Genomic DNA, 18,387 nt, shown 5'->3' with positions numbered 1-18,387 from the left:
ACACATAAGTGACAAGAGATCTCCAGAGCACACAGAGACCCCTTAACTCACCAAGCAAAGGGGAAGAAAACTCAGGTTCTTCATCCTCACAGCAGGGACAACACCTGCTTCTCAGAGTCACCTGTGAGGACTACATCTACACGTTACATTATTTCATTTTCATCCCCCAGTGGGATGTTCCCATTTTGCAGAGTAAGCAGCCAAAGCACAGAGAGGTAAAGCAACTTGCCCAAGGTGGCACAGCCTGGAAGTAGGAGTGGACGTCAACACAGGCGGGCTGGCTCACCACTCCAACTAATGCCTCCCTGAGAAGTCAAGCAGGCGACAAGAGATGGGCACTTGGTGACCGGTCCACTAGTGGCAGTCACTCTCATCGCTGTTTCCACTTGGGAGCTCAGGACAGGTTTCCCGAAGGAGGTAAAACCTAAGGGCTGTAAACATGCCAAGATGTGCTGCAGCGGAGACAGGGAGCGCAGAGCAGAAGCCAAGAAGGTCGCTGGACAAGCTTCGGGTGTGTATGCCCATCAACAAGCAGAACAAAGTGCCAGGAGGGGATCGGGTGACACACAGGGCCGGGGGACAGGCTGGGGCCGGAGCGAGCTAAGCACAGGAAAACCGAAGCTCCGTGTGGGATTCCCACCAGGAAAGTGCTGCATCACCCACACGTTGCAAAAGCGCCTGGGCATTGTGAAACTGAGAGCGTTAAGTTTCTGGCTCCCTCTTCTCAGTCCCTTCTCTGGAGGACAGCCCCAAAACAGGAAACTGGGAAAGCCACCATCATTCTCCAAAAGTCCCCTGAGACGCCCCGGGCCCCGGCCCCAGAGCGTCCGAGCTCGCCCTCCTCCCTACCCCAAGGTCTCTCTATTCCAAATGGAAATCCCAGAGGCATGCTCCCCATCCTGTGCCAGAGAGGGTCACGGGGATGGGGGTGGGACGGACCGGGGACAGGCTGTATCCAGGCGCTGACACCTGGGCTCGAGCCCTGTCAACAGCACTTCCTGGCTATGTGCCCTTGAGGAAGTCGCTCCACCTGTCTGACTTTCAGTCACCCACCTCTCCCCAGACTGTGAACCCTCCCGTGTTGGGGGAGGGGGTAGCCGCTGGGGGCCAAGTTCACCTCTGCCACCTCTACCCCACTGTTACTGCCACTGTTATTGCGGTCACGACAGCTCAGTACGCCATGTGCCACAATGCCGAAGCCACCCAAGAGACTCGGCCAGAGTCACTGGGCACAGCCTGCTGGAAAAGACTCCACTCTGCTCCCCCACCCCCGGCACCCCCTCCCCCCGCCCTCCTGTCCTGCCGTTGACCTGGAAGCACCCACAAACGGCTATTTTAAAACAGGCCACTAGGGACACTCCCAATCTCGGTGGCAGGACGGTGCCACGCCTAAGAGCCTGGCCTCTGGGCCAAACGGCCACGGTTTTGTCCCAGCTCTGCCATGGGACCTTCAACAAGGTAAATAACCTTTCTGGGCCTCGGGTACCCCATCTGTAAAATGAGGACAATGGTCTATCCACTTTATAAGGCTGTTTCGAGGGTTCAATGGAAAGCATTTTGAACAGGGCCTGGGACTCACGAGCACCAGGAGTGTGAGTTAATACTAACTAGGTTATCAGCCTTAACCTAGCCCTGCAAGGCATGGTCGTGTGCCCACGGCAGCCCACGACCCCCTCCCCCAGCCTCTGATGCTCTGGCCGGGAAGGTCTCTCGAGGCTCTTCTATCTCACCCAGCTTCTTCCTATCTGTGCCCCGGCCTGGACAGCTCCTTCTCGTGCCTCCGTGGAGGCCTCAGATGCCAGCCGGTGGGGAGAGGCCTCACCCATCTGAAGTGCCCCTCTCCGCCATTATTCACCAAGACCCAAACATGTTATTTCCCCACAGCAACCCCCGTGTTTCTGTTCCTATAGCACAGGGCAGGGGTTCCCAGCCAGACTCTGGGTGACTTCACCTCTCTGTGCCTGTTTCCCCATGCATAGGTTATTTACTGTCGGGATGAAAACATCATAAAGCATCTAGAACATTCCCTGGCACTTAGGACATGCTCTGAAAGTCTATGCTCTCAACTATTTTCCCTGCAGAGCTCCTAGTGTCTCTTTCCCTCCTACCTGGAATCTCCCCAAAGCAGGACCACGCACGTCCTTTTAATTTGCCTGCACACGGCAGACACTCATTCAATACTTGCTCGACAGGCAAAAGAAGGAATGAATAAATCTATCTGAAGAGCAACCCAGAAACACGCAAAGAAAAGCCAGAGACTCCGTCCCACCTGAAACCCAACAATCCCGGTTATGGGCATGGGTCCAAAGGAAATAATTCCAAGAGCAAGAAAAGGAACAATCTGGACACGCTGGCCCATTCACAGCCAAAACCAGGAAGCTCCCAGGCAGGCGAGAGCAAACCAAAACAGGGGCAGAGGATCCTGTTGAAAATGACCCAGTTGTCACGAACCAAAGCGAGGGGCCGCTCCCACCCCTGGAGAGGCCATCAGGAACGAGGGGCAGGCACCGGCCCCCTGGGGTCCACGTTCTAGACTTAAGAACTAGGGCAAAGACACCATCTACAAGTAAGAACTGCCTAAGAGCCAGCTGCGGGGTTAGGGGAAGGCTCCGATCAAGGAAACAGTGCTTAAGGCAGAAGGGGACGGGGGTAGATTTTTTTCCTCAAGAGGTTTGGATACCGTCGTTGCAAAGCCTTCCACAGCCTGTAGGCACAGGCTGCAGCACTGTGCACGTCTCGTCTTGTCTAATACCTGAAACAAACCTGAGAACGCAGGTACTACTACTGTTCTCCATGTTACAGACACAGAAACTGAGGCACAGAGTCCAAGGGTTTCCTGACCTGAGCCAAGAAGGCCGTGTTATCCAGAGAAGCAGAAGCAGTTAATGGAGGCTGATGGGGGAGGGACAACCTAGACCCACATCACCATCTGGTACTTTCCCATCTCAGCATTCTCCAGGATCCTCGGACTCCCCCCTCTGGACCAGAGCAAGGGACTGCTGTGTACTGATGATGAGGACACTTTCAACAATGACAAGGGATGAGGAGTAGTAACAGTAACCGCACTGAGAGACGGGGCTAGTGCATTGGTCATACTTGAACCCTTTTAAGTTTACAACTCTATGAGGGAGGCACTTCTAACAGCCCCATTTTGCACATGAGAAAACCGAAGCACAGAGAGGTCAAGTGACATGTCCAAGGTCACACAGCCAGCAAGCAGCAGAACCGGGATCTGAATGGAAGCTACACTGGCAACCTACACTCTTACGTCCCTCTGAGCATCTTCACAACTGTGGTTCCCGTGAGACAGGGAGGCTGTGTCACTCACCAGGGATGGATTCCCAGCATCAGACCTACGGCAGTAAAAGGATTCACAGTAGTGGGAAGAAGGGAGGGAGGGACTGGAAGCTATATAATGCGTCGATAGTAAAGCCCACTTCTCGTCTTGGGGCGCCTGGGTGGCTCATTCAGCTAAGCGTCTGCCTTCGGCTCAGGTCATGATCTCAGGGACTGGGATCGAGCCCCGTGTCGGGCTCCCGGCTCAGTGAGAACTCTGCTTCTCCCTCTCCCTCTGCCCCTCCCCCAGCTTGTGTTCTCGCTCGCTCTCTTTTTTAAAATAAATAAATCCATCCCACGTTTCTTCACATTTTCCTGTGATATCAGTTTCTCCCAATCCGTGCATCCTACAACCTTGCGCTGGCCCCGTTTGCACAGCATGACATCTCTGAAACTGGGATGCATGTCACAGCTGCTGGCCTTTTGGAGTCGATGAAATGCAGGACCGCCCGGACCCTTTTCTCATCCAACCCACCTTGGGGGACGGCAAGAGGCTTTTTCCAAAGTTTCCAGAATCAAGAAGGAAAACTGAAAGATGCCCTCAGAGATGGCAATCACCCCCACCCCACCCCTCACTACTGCTCCACAACACAGCAATTAACTTTAATGGGGGGAGGGATGCGGGGGGAGGGGCGGCAGTAATTGTCAAGCTACCTGACCAGGCCAGCTCAGGCAGAGCTGCCAACTGCACATCCGACCATGTCCCCCTGCCAACTGCCTTCTTGTCTCCACGGTTCCGTCCCCAGGCCAGGCTGTTTTTGCCAAAGCCAGCCAGGGCAGAGGCAATAAAATCTCCTAATTGACAAAGTACAGCCACTTCCAATGGGCATGGTCACCCACAGGCCACGGTCTCTGCCTGGCCCCACAGGAGAAATTCTCTCGGGGCACCTGGGTAGCTCAGTCGTTAAGCTTCTGCCTTTGGTTCAGGTTATGATCCCGGGGTCCTGGGATCGAGCCCCACGTCGGGCTCCTGGCTCAGCAGAGAGTCTGCTTCTCCTTCTGCCTCTCCCCTGCCCCCGGCTTGTGCTCTCTCTCAAATAAAATCTTTAAAAAAAAAAAAAAAAAAGAGAGAGAGAGAGAAATCCTCTCTGCAAGCACAGTGTGCTTTCTGACACCCATACTCGAATAGGATTTGCCTGGCAAAAGGGTTACGAATTTCAGCCACTTCAGGGTCCATAAGCTCCCTTCTCCCCAATGTCCGTACGGTCCTCGGGGTGTGGGGGGGTTGGGTGGGGAGCAACAGTATCCTGAATTCACATCCGCATGTAAATTCCCGTTCACATCCATCCCGCACAGGCTTACTGGAGCTCTGACATCAGGTGTGGGGTCAGGCCTGAAAACCACTAGCAGGCCATGGCCAGCCATATACAGTGTCACGCACACACGGTCACCAGTCACCCGGAAAAGACAGAATTGCACAAAGAGTTAGCCAACTAGCAAACCATTACATGACCCAGAAAGCCGCAGCACGTGGCCTGAATCCAGGCGAGGGCTTCTAAAGTTCAGCATCGGGGACGTGTGGGCCCTGATAAGTCCCTGATAACCCCCTTCCCTGGGCCTTGTGAAACTGCAGCAGCATCCACCCACTAGATACCAGGAGTACCCTTCCTCCAGCTGTGACAACCTAAAATGTTTCCAGACATTGACAAATGTCCCCTGGGTGGGGGAGGGGGAATCACCAGGTGCTGAGAGCCTCAGATCTGGGCAGTTCGAATACCCTCTTTCTCATTTTAGTAATGACCTAGTTAAGACCTATTCAGTAAATACACGAATATGGCCACACTGTGACTTCGCATTCTAAAACTTCTAAAGTGATAGGCAACTGCGTTTGGGATACAGTGATTTAGGTTTTAAAAAAAGTGAATTGTTTTAAAGGAAAGTACTAAGTATGTGGAAGCCTCTCCCAACTCCCTACTCCCACCAAAAAAGCACAAAACCAAATGCTCACTTGCTCTTGTCTACCCTGTAACTGGAGATGGTCAAGCCCAGGACAAGGCTATTCAGGAGACCCTCAGAGAGCACTGACTGGGGACAGGCCATGGGTGAGGGCCCAGTCCGATAAGCACTGAACCTCAAAGGTTCGGTCTCCTGCAAGGGGGTCTATGACATGCCCCTCCAACACCCACCCACTCGAGACTTGCTTCACGTTTTCCCCAGGAGCTCCCTGTGCAGAGGCTGAAACAAGGCTGTGACCAACTGCCTCAAGAGGGAACAATTATTAGCAAATTACTTAATGAGGTTCATGTTGACATTTCATCAAGTAAATATGTTAACTAAAAATGGGTCATATCCAAGATGCACCAGTAAGTGAAAAAAAAAATGAATATGTTTTTTACAGGATCCCACCTTGTTTTTTAAAAGAGACTATCTATTTAGCATAAGGGGAGAAAACAGACTGATTTGAAAGTTAAAACACCAATCTGCCAATAAGAGATTACCTCCAGAAGTGTGTCATTATGGAAGAATTTCACTTTTTACTATACTCGTCCTGTACAGTTTCATTTTATAAAACTCTATCTCTTACAATCTCAAACCAAGAAGAGAGTCCAAGAAAAAGTCCCTTTAAATAATTTAATCACTGCCATGTTTAATGGTACCAAAAACCTAGAACTTTCCAAGTATGCAAATGTCAGCGGCTCTCAGAATTGTCACAACTTCACTCGTATGTCATCGATTTAAATACCTAATCAAGTCTTCTCCTAAACCGTTGAAGAAAACCATGGGGAAAGCGAATTTCTCCACACATCAGCCCAATTTCAGAGCTGATACCCAATACCCGGGCATGCCTCACCCAGACCTGGAAAACACTACAGACACCTGGTAACACCATCACAGATACCCGGTAACAACCAGGCCAATTACCCTGAATTGTCTCAGATCCTGGGGACAGGTGTCTGAATCCCTGGGGTCAGACTGGGCTCTTTTCCAACTCTGTCAAGGCCTGCCTGGGCCCAGGAGAAGCGTAACACCTGAAATGCCCTCTCCACCGCCCTTGACTGCCCACACTGTCCCCTACTGTCCAGACTCCTCCTCCACAACCACAGGGAGCATCTGCTCACGCTCTGCTAAGCATCCTCTATGACTTCCCTCTTCCTTACAACTACTTAAGACATGCAACATAATCACGATCCCCCCCACACAACTTTACAGGTCCATCAACTGAGGCTCCCAGAAGTTAAGTAACTGGCTCAGGGTCACATGCTGGGAAGCGGCAGGACCGATGTGCAAACTGGAGCTCCTGAAACTGGCCTTGTGACCCCAGCCATCTACCTCCCTGGGTTTCTGTGGAGCTGTACCTTTTTGTCCAGGCAGCCAGCCCCCTGCCTTCAGCGGCAATGCTCGTCCCTCCTGTGGCCCTGCTGAAAATAAAGAAGGTCTGACTCGGGGCTGAGCCCCTTCTCCAGTCCCTCCCCCCGCCAAAAACGCAAGTAAACTAGAGGTGAGCCACCAGACCCCAACACCGAGTGTGGTGTGACCCACCCAGACCCCAGAGATCTCCGTGGGACGAAAAAGATGAGAGAGCCCCATGACACGGCAACAGCAGTCCTCAGACAGAGTCTAATCTACCATGTGTCTTTTCTTTTTGACCTTGTTAAGTGACTTAATGATCTTGAGGAGGCTGCCTCATCAAAGGGCTCCTAGATAATCTAACAAAATTAGAACAGCCAGGTCACCTTCCCAGCAACCGGCAGCTCCAACTTTCCTCTGGGCCACTGGTCTCGAGCCTCAAAGGCTGACAGGAGGGATCAGGGAAGACACTGTTATTAGTATGCACCCATCATCTGCCCACAGTAATAAAAACAACCATAATAATGGGTATCCTTAGACCGTGCAATAAGGGTGAAGTAAACAATCCCTTTTCAAAAAAAAAAACAAGGCTCAAGCTAGAGCAAAATCTGTTCAAGTGTTCTGAGACACTCACTCCACCCCTGAGAACATGCTCTAAGGACTCAGGCAACAGGCACTCTCCATGCGATACTCATTATAATGTTTTCTTTAAAAGAAAAAAAAGAAAGGAGAGACAACCATCTAAATGTCAAACCACAGGTAATAATTATGTAAATTATAGTCCACCAATACAAGGAACTATTGCTATGACACTGTATAATTTAAAAAGTTTATGGCAACGTGGGAAAATTCTTACACCAGTAAATGAAAACCATGAAAACCGAAAATGGTCTTGCACTGTCCAGCGCACCCCTGCTAAGTACACACAAATCTTTTTTTTTTAAAGATTTTATTTATTTATTTGAGAGGGAGAGAATGAGAGACAGAGAGCACGAGAGGGAAGAGGGTCAGAGGGAGAAGCAGACTCCCTGCTGAGCAGGGAGCCCGATGCGGGACTCGATCCCAGGACTCCAGGATCATGACCTGAGCCGAAGGCAGTCGCTTAACCAACTGAGCCACCCAGGCGCCCTAAGTACACACAAATCTTGACAAGAATCAAATGTTAACATGCCAGTAAACAAACAGTGGCCTGTGGAAAAAATACCTGTGGCACTCATCACAGACAATGGGGCAAGATTCCCAATATATCAAGAGCTCCTGCAAATTGACAGGAAAAAGGCAAAACCAGTGGAAAGATGAGCAGAAAAGACACAGGAAACAGACGCACAGAAAAGAACACATGTATCACTGGGAAATATGTTGCGGGATGCTCAGCTTCTAACCGAAAGAGAAATGCAAATGAAAATAAGGTATTTTTTTAATCCATCGAATTAAATTCAACGACGCCCAGTGCTCAGGAAGATGCAGAGAAACGCAAATTCTCATTCATTGTCAGCAGCAATGAACTCGCTACGTTCTCCTTTCTGGAAAATAACCAGCTAATACCTATTAAAAAAATTTTATGTAATTTTGACCTATGTACTAGGATGCTTACCAGAGCACCATTCACAGGAACAAAAAATGGGAAATAATGCAAGCAGTGGTTATTAACAGGGGTCAGACTGGGCTCTTTTCCAACAGATGAGTTAATTATAACAAATATAAATTTGATATATATATATATAATTCCAAATATAATGTGGAATATCAAAGAATTATGAATAAGTTATTTTTTTATTTAAATTCAATTAGCCAACATATAGTACATCATTAGTTTTTGATGTAGTGTTCAATGATTCATTACTTGCATATAACACCCAGTGCTCATCCCATCACGTGTTTTTTTTTTTTTTTTAAAGATCTTATTTATTTATTTGACAGAGAGACACACAGCGAGAGCGGGAACGCAAGCAGAGGGAGAAGCAGGCTTCCCGCGGAGCAGGGAGCCCGACGCGGGGCTCGATCCCAGGACCCTGGGACAACGACCTGAGCGGAAGGCAGACGCTTAACGACTGAGCCACCCAGGCGCCCTCACCTGCCCTCCTTAATGCCCATCACCCATTAGCGGACAGCAACCACGGGGCAATCGGAACTATCAGATTTTCAAAGCATAGATCCCTCAACCCAGCCATTCCTCAAGGAGGAACTTATTCTGCTGAGTCATTTACACTGATTGGCATACATAGGCAAAGAGGAATATCCAGCAATGCTCCAGGCAGCACTGTGTATCGTGCCAAAATTCTGGAACCAACCCTGACACCGACCAAGGAGGGACTGAGATAAATGTACGGCACAGTCACAGAACAGAAGGATGTGTGGCTTATAACCAAGTGTTACTTCCTTTTTCTTTCCATTTGCACGGACTTAACGTAGAAAAAAAAGAGAGAGGGGGGGTGTACTCAAACATTTATTTTCCCTCTGTATTCTCCTAGACTCTTCACCTTTTTAAAAATAATAGCACTATCAGGGGCGACTGGGTGTCTCAGATGGTTAAGCGTCTGCCTTCCGCGCAGGTCGTGATCCCAGCGTCATGGGATCAAGCCCCACATCGGGCTCCTGGCTCAGCGAGGAGCCTGCTTCTCCCCCTGCCTCTCTCCCTGCTCATGCTTTCTCTCTATCTCTGTGTCTCAAATGAATAAATAAAATCTTTAAAAAATAATAAAAAATAATAGCAAAATCAAAACAGTTAACATGCAAGATCTTCACGCAATCAGCCAGAACATTTCGACATCGTTTGTTGTTCTTGTTGTTTCTTAAGATTCTATCATTTTTTAAGTAATCTCTACACCCAATGGGGGCTCGAACCCCCAACCCTGAGATCAAGAGTCACACCCTCTTCTGACTAAGACCACCAGGCGCCCCTCAACATCTAGTTTTAAAAGAAGGAGTTTCCTAGCAATTTAAAGGAAGTCATCTTAACCGGTCATGAAATGCCACTGGAAGAGAATCACGGGCAGCTGGGGAGCGGGGAATCCCAACTTGGTCTGACCCTGAAGGGTTTTCAGCTACGGATCAGAAACAGATGAGACTCATAAAAAAAAAAAAACACACACATTGAATTTAATTGTAAAAAACCTGAGACTCATTCCAACATAAATGGATCAGAAGCCCACGCCTCTGCAAGTATGGCTCTATTTCTTGCCAAGCTTCCTTTGGAATTTTCAGCCCCTTATTACCACAAGCTGTTTTATTTGTGCTTTTATGCATTTTTGTAGAAGGCTGCAGGCAAGATTTTTATGGGATGGGTTCTGTAGTTCCTTTGAGTTAAACTCTGTGCTACTTTGACCACTCCAGGCACCCCAGGGCCTTAGCACTTGCGGTTGTCTCTACCTAATACTTCCTTCCTAGTCCCTTCACGGCCAGCTTCACCATGCAGATCACAGATCAAATGTTATCCCCTCTGAAAGGCTGTCCCTGGATATCCCTCTATCATAGCTTGTACCCCAACCCAAGTTCTTCCCAGTTTGTGTCTCCATGGCACTTACCACTACCCAAAATTGTTTTGGTCATTCCTAGTGTAAGCTCCATGAGCACATGCACCTCATCTACCTCATTCATGGCTGCATTCCCAGTATCTAGAACACAGTCGATGCTCCATTCACAAAAGACTGACTAAATGAATAAGAAACGCTTGTGGCAAGAACAGGCGATCAAATCCCGTGTTTTTAAAGACCACTCTGAAGTCCTCCGTACTGGGAAAAATAAATAAAACGCTCTCCAAAAAGGAGGGCACCCCCAGTCAAGTAGCCACCTAAGAGGCCAATAAAAGTTAGACTGAGAGTCCCAGAGAGGAAAGGGAAAAGCCCCATAAAACATCAATTACTACCCTCCCCAGTCATCTAGACCCATTTTCCAGGAGTTGGCAACCTCGCCCGAAGGCATGAACCCCACAATTAAGGTAAGGGGACACTTAAGTAGAACCTCCACTCTGTGACTGTCCACCTCTCCTGGGGCAGTTTAAAATGAGGGAGTGAAGCTTCCTTTCCAAGCCAACCTCTCTTACACACCCTCCAGCTAGAATGGACGAGCACAGAGAAACACAGGGTCGGATGGAAAGAGGCAAACACACACGCCAAAGCCAGCAAGTTCCTCTCCAGGTAACTGGAGCTGAACCTCCCAGCGGTCTAATTAAGCTTCTCCAAGGCAACCCCGGGAAGCCAACGAGTTCAACGGCCTCAAATCTCATGGGAAAATGCAAGGACGCGGGCAAGTCTTGCCCCAGATTATTCTCCAGATTCCTACACACCAATGACTGTGAGACTTCAACACCCAAGGGACATGGGGTGATGTCTGGAGGCGTCCATGTTGGAACAACACGGGGAGGGGCCGCTGGAGCCCAGTAGGCAGAGGCCAAGGATACCGCTCCACAGCCCACAGGGCACAACAGAGAATCTTCTGGCCCCAAATGTCCAAGTGCTGAGGCTGACAAACTGCTTCACACCTACCACCCACCATCCCTTAAACCGGCTTCCTCAAAGCCCCGCCCCAATCCTCAGCCCTCAAGAGGTAAGGACAGGTTCCATACGTCCATCAGAAGAGACGCTGTCCCAGTTTCTATGCCATGCTGGGGGAAGCCCTCGCCACAGGATGGTCAACCCCTTGTCATTATTCCAATGCCTTTTATGAACACTCTGTTTTTTGCAAAAGGTTCAGGCAAGTTTGGATGGGCTGGAGTTTTACTAACCATTAAGATAGGATAATAAAAGTTAGATCTCATCCCACCATGAAAATCTAGAGCCAACAGACACACAAGACGCTTCACATTCCTTAGGCAGCCATGATTAGTTTCTCTGCGCCTCCCCCCGGCCCCCGCCGACCTACCCCCACCAGCCAACACGACCTTGATGGAGCCAGTGGTCTTTGTGCCAGCAAACTAATGAGTCAGATGGGCCCTAGGCACTTCACCAGAAGCTTAGGCTTCGAGGCAGGGGATGTCCCCGCAGCCAACTGACCACAGGTGCCAGGCGAGTGCCCTCAATGAAGGAAGCGGACCAGGTGAGAAAGCACAATGGAAAAAAAGCGACCAGCACCGGGCTCTAGAATTGAAGCCACAACGTGGAGGGGAAATCGCAGCAAATGGGAGCCTGCAGGCCTGTTCTGGGGAGGGCAGCCCCGGTTGCCCAGGCCACATACAAATGCAGGCCCCCCCTGCTCTCAGATCTGATTCTTCACAAGTCAGAAATCCACGTTTTCCTGTGAACTCTCAAAAATCAGTCAATCGTAGCGATGACGGTAATTCATAACCTAAATAAAGCCAAGCCAGCACACTAGACTAGATCTGGACCTCTCACACTCAAATTCAAACGCTGTCTGAGCCTACTCTGTTTGAGGCACTGGGTCCTGGGAAAGGAGGGAGGGCCAAGGCTCAGTGCTGACCCTTGCAAGGGAGACTCTAGGCTGTCAAGCGTGGAAGCCAGAGGGCTGGGTCTCCCTGGGTATCCATTCCAGACAGGTCAGTGACTATTCTGTCCTTAGAGACCTCTGGAGAGAGGCTGCAGCCCAGCTCAAAAGCCATTCCAGTGCTTCGTGTCATTTATTCCTTCCAGAAATATTTACTGGGCACCTACTAGGTCCCAGGCACCATTCGATGTGCTAGGATTGTGGCCATAAATAAACACAAGCCAAAAAAAAACAACAAAACAAAACACTGCTCCTGTGGAGTTGACCCGTTGGTGGCAGTTTACAGAGAATAAACAAAATAAATATCTGATGTATCAGATTGGTGGGGGGGAAGGGTAGAGGAGGGAGTGCAGGGAAGGACTGGGGACACAAGGAAGTGGCAGGGAGTCAGAGAAAAACTGCCTAAGGTGACATCTGAGCAAATATTTGAAGGTAAAGGAGCCTTCCACGCAAGTGCAAAGGCCCTGAGGCAGTCAAGTAACCAGTGTGGCAGGCGTGAAGTGAGACAGAAAGTAGCAGATGAGGAGCTCAGAGAGGCGATGGGACCAGATTCCCCCGACTCTTGCAGGCCTAAGCCTTTTGGCTTCTATCTGAGCGAAGTCTGGAGTCAATACAGGATTTCAAGCAGAAGAGGGGACAAGACCTGACCTGTGTCTTGAACAGGCCCCCGCCGGCTGCTGGGTTGAGAAAAGACTCTAGGGCTCCAGGATGGAAGCAGGGAGAGCAGTACGGAGGGAATGTTCAAGCCGATCCACAAGTGGTGGCTCTGGCCAGAATGGTGGGGGGGGGGGGGGTGGGGGGGGAGGCTGGGAGAAGCTGGCAGATTTGGAAACATTTTGAAGAAAAAGGCAACAGGATGTGCTGACAGCTGAGATGGGGAATGGGAGGGTAGGGAGGGTCAAGGATGCTGCAGGTTTGGGGCCTGGGCCTCGGAGAACGGGGCTGGTATTAACTGACATCAGGAGGGTCCGAAGTTCTGCTTGGGACAGGCTAGGTTGGAACACTCCCCCCCTCTCCAGTTGGAAAGTTGAGTCCACCACCACATTCAAAAGGCAAGTCACCTCCAAGAGTAACACCAATGGAGCCGGTCCAGCTGGGGAAAGGAGAACAGGGCAAAGCCGTAAGGCAACCCGGGAACCCCGAATTAGCTGCTGCCCTGCCCTGTCCTCTCAAAGGTTCCCCCTTTCTCCTCCCCAAGCCATTTACTTTCTTATTTTGGGCCCATCATACTGCCACTCCCGGCCTTGGATTCCCGCATTCATGCAGGAAGTGGGGTGAGGGGAAGACCCCATTAGTTCCAGGGTCCCTTTCAGCTCTAACCATCCAAAGGAAGGGAGAGAGGGGAAGACTGGAAAGAGGGGTGAGCAAAAAGGGGAAGAAGACGGGAAGGTGGAGAAACGCAAAGGGATGAGTCTGAAAACCACCAGGAAACTTGGCGGGGGGCGGGGGGGGGGTAGGGGAGTTGGGGGTGGAACTGGGCTCTTCAAAGACTGTTGTGAAGCCAGGAGGAGCTATTAAGGGACAAATTACAGGGCTCCTGGGTGGTTCAGTCGTTAAGCGTCTGCCTTCGGCTCAGGTCATGATCCCAGGGATCTGGGATCCGATCGAGCCCCGCATCATCGGGCTCCCTGCTCAGCAGGAAGCCTGCTTCTCCCTCTCCCACTCCCCCTGCTTACGTTCCCTCTCTCGCTGTGTCTCTGTCAAATAAATAAATAAAATCTTTTAAAAAAAGGGGGGGGACAAATTACATTGACGTCAAGGCCAGATCTTACCCCAGGGAGAATTTCTAATAGCTTCTAAAATATTCCTGTTCTCCCACCCCTTGGCTGCCGATTCAAATATTCAGAGATTTACTGAATTCTCGGAGGCAAATAGCAGCTCAGGGGTGATATACCAGCAAGATTCCATGAACGGCAACACGGACCTGCTACTTCCGTTCACCCCCAGCCACAGCAGGTGCAGCAGCAAAAACTAATTAGAGAATTCCAATTGGAGTCGACCGCTTACAATTACTGAGCGCTAAGTGTATACCAAGCAGCAATATTCTACGCACCTGCCAAGGACTCACTCATCTGTTCCTACATCACTGCTCTTTGCTTCATACTGTCTTATCACCCCCATTTTCCACATAGGGAAGCTGAGGCATGCAGAGAAGCAACTCTCCTGAGCCGCAGAGCCAGGATTTGAAGCCAGGGGACACAGGCACTCTGCTCTGAGGCACTGCACTGCTAATATTTTTTTCCCAGTTTTTGACAGGTTTCCAATTTCTCTACACTGGGTCTGCAACGTAATAAATAATTTTTAAAAGTTAACCCCCAGGGAGAGGCCCAGGCCCATTCTCCCAACCATCATACAAACACCAGCCACAAAACAGCCCCCTCCTGCCAGCAATGATGGAAAAAAACAAGCCAAGTGTTGGTGAACTCGGCACCTGTTTGGATAATGAAGCTCCTCTCTTCTCATCCCAAAACATCTGCCTGGGTGAAGGTGGTTAAGTCACTGGAACCCTCATCGTGGGTCATTTCCACGTTCTGGTTTTTCTGGACATTTCCTGAAGCTCAGAGGCAGGCAAGGGCCCAGGAACAAAGCTCTGATAAGAGTCTCACGTGGGCCAGTCCCTTTAATTTCTGAACACACGACCTTGGTCAGGGAGAAGCCTGGCATGCTGTGGCGGGCGGGGGGGGGGGGTGCAGCCCAATCCCTTCCCCACCAAATGAAGAAAAAATGAGTCCAAAGGAAGGACAAGCAACTGGAAACCTACAACTTCATCTTCAGAAAGAATGATTAAAAAAGCATTGTTTAACTCTGTTCAGGGCACAGGCTGAGCCTCTTACATGGATGATCTCTTTTACTCTTCAAACAACCATAACCATAAAAAGCCCCCAAAGTTGGGTGTTTTGTGGGGTGGTGTTTTTTTTTTAGCTTTTTTTGTTTTTTGCATCCTGCCCCCATTTTACAGATGAGGAACCTGAGCACAGAACGTTCTTGGCCAAGGTCACACAGTTTAACTGGCTAGGAGGCTGGCCTTGAGTATGCCATCCTAGAAAACACAGAAGCTACCTTCTTTCTGTTCCATTTGGTTTCTCCTGCTGCCTGGAAGTTCTCCCACCAGCTCTCCAACTCTGGTTCCAGGCTCCACCCCCAACCCCTGCCAAAAACTGGGGCATCCAGGAATCCAGAAAGAGAAAAGACAGAGGAAAATCTGCAAGGTCAAAGACAGTGAAGAGGGTCTGGCCATGAAGACTAGCCACTGCCTCCCCAGGCAAAACCACCACCTGATCATTTCTGTAGCAAAGAGTCCAAAGAGGAAAAAACACAACTGGTTTTCCTGGGTGAGTTTCTTAAGCGAAATCAACGGAGAGCACCCCCACACACACTCTGCTTTGGAAAACCTCGTTAATCATGGACTGACAGCAGTCATCAATAAAGCACATCCTGATGTAAAATCTAATTTATGGTGGCCTATTTTTCCCCCTGTGTAACCCAGGAGAAGGAAATAAACAAGGAAACACTCCAAAATTCACAGCAACACTAGACCAGACCCCTCTCTGGGTCTGTGCATAAATAATCTTGGTGCTGTTACTTACACCTGGTATAGGGAGCAGGAACTCCACAGGTTTTTCCAGAGTCCTACTTTGCAAATGCTCTGTTCTCCAATCCCCCCCCCCAACCCTGAATGCAAAAGCATCTCTCCGATTTCCAGCCCAAGAATAAATCTCTGATCCCACCGGCCTGAAAATTGGAGACATACTGAGGTGTATTTGGTTGATACCCCCCAAAATAAAGCCTTCCCCTGAGGCCCTCAGGGATGACTTTTTCAAAACTCCAAAGGCAGTCTGCAAGGAAGGAAAGGGCCATAAAACAGGACAAGGAGGTATTTTTGGATGCTAATCACCAGCTCCAAAGAGCCAAAGCTGTTTTTCTCTCCTGAGTCCTACACAAAAGGGGAAAAAAACTATCAGGTCCAGATTTGCCTATTGTGTTTACCAGTAATCAAGATAGTGTGACACTGACGTGCCCTCCTGGAACAAAGGGGTAAATCGCATTACAAGGAAGCTAAAGCCCAAGACAGTGGGGATTAAACCACCGAAAGTGGACTCCGGAGCTGGGGCCAGGCGCAGCAATGAACACGCAGAGGAAAACTTGCCAGGGTAAAAGCCACATGCGTCCCCACAGACAGGAGCCTCACATTACAGAGGTGGGATGACAAAGGTACCAGGGCCTGGGGCATCCTGGGGGGGGGACCCCAAACCTGACCCAAGGATCAGGTGAGACATGGCAGCGGTGAGTAGCCCTACGTTCTTCCCCGCCTGTTCCCCAAATTCCCCTACAGTAATTAAGGAGGCAAAGTAAAAAACGGCAAAAAAAAAAAAAAAAAGTAACCACAGAAGAGTCATGTTGATGCAGCACAACCGCGAAGAGGGCAAATATCCCTTCCCACAGCCCCCGAGCCTCTTCCCAGCTCAGACCTTTGGGAAGGGGGCGTTCTTTGTGAAAAGGGGGGACCCCACTCCACAAAGGAGATAGGAGAATTTAATCCAGGAGACAACCCCCTGTGCTGCCCGCCCCCCCATCCCTGGCGTCCCCTTCCGCGGAAGGTTATTTTTAATTGCAGGGGGCAGCCGCAAAGCAGGAAGCCCTCTCCCCCAGGCTGTGGCCCCCCCACGTATCCCCTAAAGCCCGGGAGCCGGGCACATGCAAAGCCCCCGCCCTGCTTCCCGGGAACTGAGCCGCCCAAGTTTCCACCCCCCCCAAAATCAGCGGCAGCCGCGAGGGGCCGGGCGCGGACCCCCACCTCCCACCCCCACTCCCCGGGCTGGCTGCAGAGCCGGGTAACGCGGGTCCGCGCGGCCGCGGGTGCTCAGGGGGCTGCGGGCCGGGCCCTTCCCTCCGGGTGCTTCTCCTCGCCGGCCGGGCTTCCAGCCGGCGGCTGCCCCCTCCCGGCGGCACCACGCGGCCCGGGCGGCCGCCGAGTACGTACCCAGAAGGGGTCGGAGCCATCGGCGCTGCAGAAGCCGCGGAGCGCCATGCGGCGGGCGGGCGGGCGGGCGGGCGGACGGGCCCGGCGGCTGGCGGCTGCTGGCTGCGGCGGCGGCGGCGGCGGCGGCGGCGGGAGGGCGGGAGGCGGCGGCGGAGGGGGCCGGGACCGGGGCCGCAACGCCGCCTGGTTGGCCGGCGCGTCACGGGGATGCGGCGCCCCGCCCCGCCCCGCCCCGGCGCCCCGCCCCGCCCCGCCCCGGCGCCCCGCTCCCCTCCTGCCGGGGGACGCGGGCGCGCGGGGAGGCTGCGCTGCGCCCCTCGCCGCCCTGCCCGCCGCCCCCCTCCTCCGGCTCCACAGCCCGGCGGGGGCCCGGGCGGAGGAGCGTGCCTTCCGGGAGCGGCGACACCCTGCCACCCGTTTTCCAGTCCCGCGGTGGCGGCGACAACAGCAACAGTAATAGTAACACCAGGAGAAACCAGGTACTGAGCCCTGGGCCAGGGAGAGTGCCAAACGGCTTAGCACTGGATCCTCGCTAGCGGCACGGAGCTTGAGTGGCTTTTCCAGGGCCACCGGGCCAACGCAGCCCGCTGATACCCAGAGCTGACACGGAGACAGTAGGAGGTGGATACACTTCGGAGTCAACCCTTCACAGATGGAGAAACTGAGGCCCAGAGAGGTGAAGTGGCTTGCCCAGGGTCACACAGCTGCCAATAGCAGAAGCGGGATTTGGAACCCATGACCCATCTGACGCCAGAGCACTCAAGGCCCCCAAAACTCCAATCTCCATCCCAAACAGTGGTCGCCCCCCACATGTGTACAAAGCACCTGAGGCTCAGAGAGGTGAAATGACTTGCTCAAGACCACACAGCTGCCATAACAGAAGTGGGATTTGAACCCACGACCTTTTGGACTCCCAGCACTCCTGGCTGGAAGACTCCCAACCTCCCAAACAGTTGTCACCCCCACGTGTGTACAAAGCACCTTGGCATTTTCTCCATCATCTTTGAGCAGCACTCAACAAACAGGCATGTTATTGATCATCACCCTAGAGGTAAAGAAACTGAGGCCTGGAGACATATAAACCTTTCTCAACTCATGTGGGGGTTACATGGGATAAACCCATGGAAGTTGAAAATATCCTAAGTTGAAAATGCATTTGATGTACCTAAACTACCAAACATCATGGCTTAGCTTAGGCGACTTTAAATGGACTCAGAACACGTACATTAGCCTACAGTTGGCAAAATCATCTAACACAAAAGCCTACTTCATAATAAAGTGTCGAATACATCCTGTAATTTACTGAATACCATACTGAAAGTGAAAGAATATTTGTCTGTGTA

General features: G+C 51.3%; 1 protein-coding gene across 1 annotated transcript in view; it reads right to left on the bottom strand.

Moving 5' to 3' along the window:
* The window catches only part of ABCC1 (ATP binding cassette subfamily C member 1 (ABCC1 blood group)), a 130,124-nt gene extending 113,023 nt beyond the window's left edge, over positions 1–17,101 (bottom strand). Inside the window, exon 1 of the mRNA XM_088017386.1 lies at positions 17,045–17,101. Within this exon, the coding sequence (XP_087873512.1) occupies positions 17,045–17,092 (48 nt within the window). The 5' untranslated portion in view covers positions 17,093–17,101. The remainder of the gene's footprint in view (positions 1–17,044) is intronic.
* Positions 17,102–18,387: the final 1,286 nt, after the last annotated feature.

This window comes from Eumetopias jubatus, unplaced genomic scaffold (genome assembly GCF_037043125.1).
Source record: "Eumetopias jubatus isolate StellerSeaLion01/CBP00866 unplaced genomic scaffold, mEumJub1_p1.0 scaffold_12, whole genome shotgun sequence".
Taxonomy (NCBI): Eukaryota; Metazoa; Chordata; class Mammalia; order Carnivora; family Otariidae; genus Eumetopias; species Eumetopias jubatus.
Note: the sequence above shows the minus strand (reverse complement) of the source record. Positions and strands in the feature narration are given on the sequence as shown.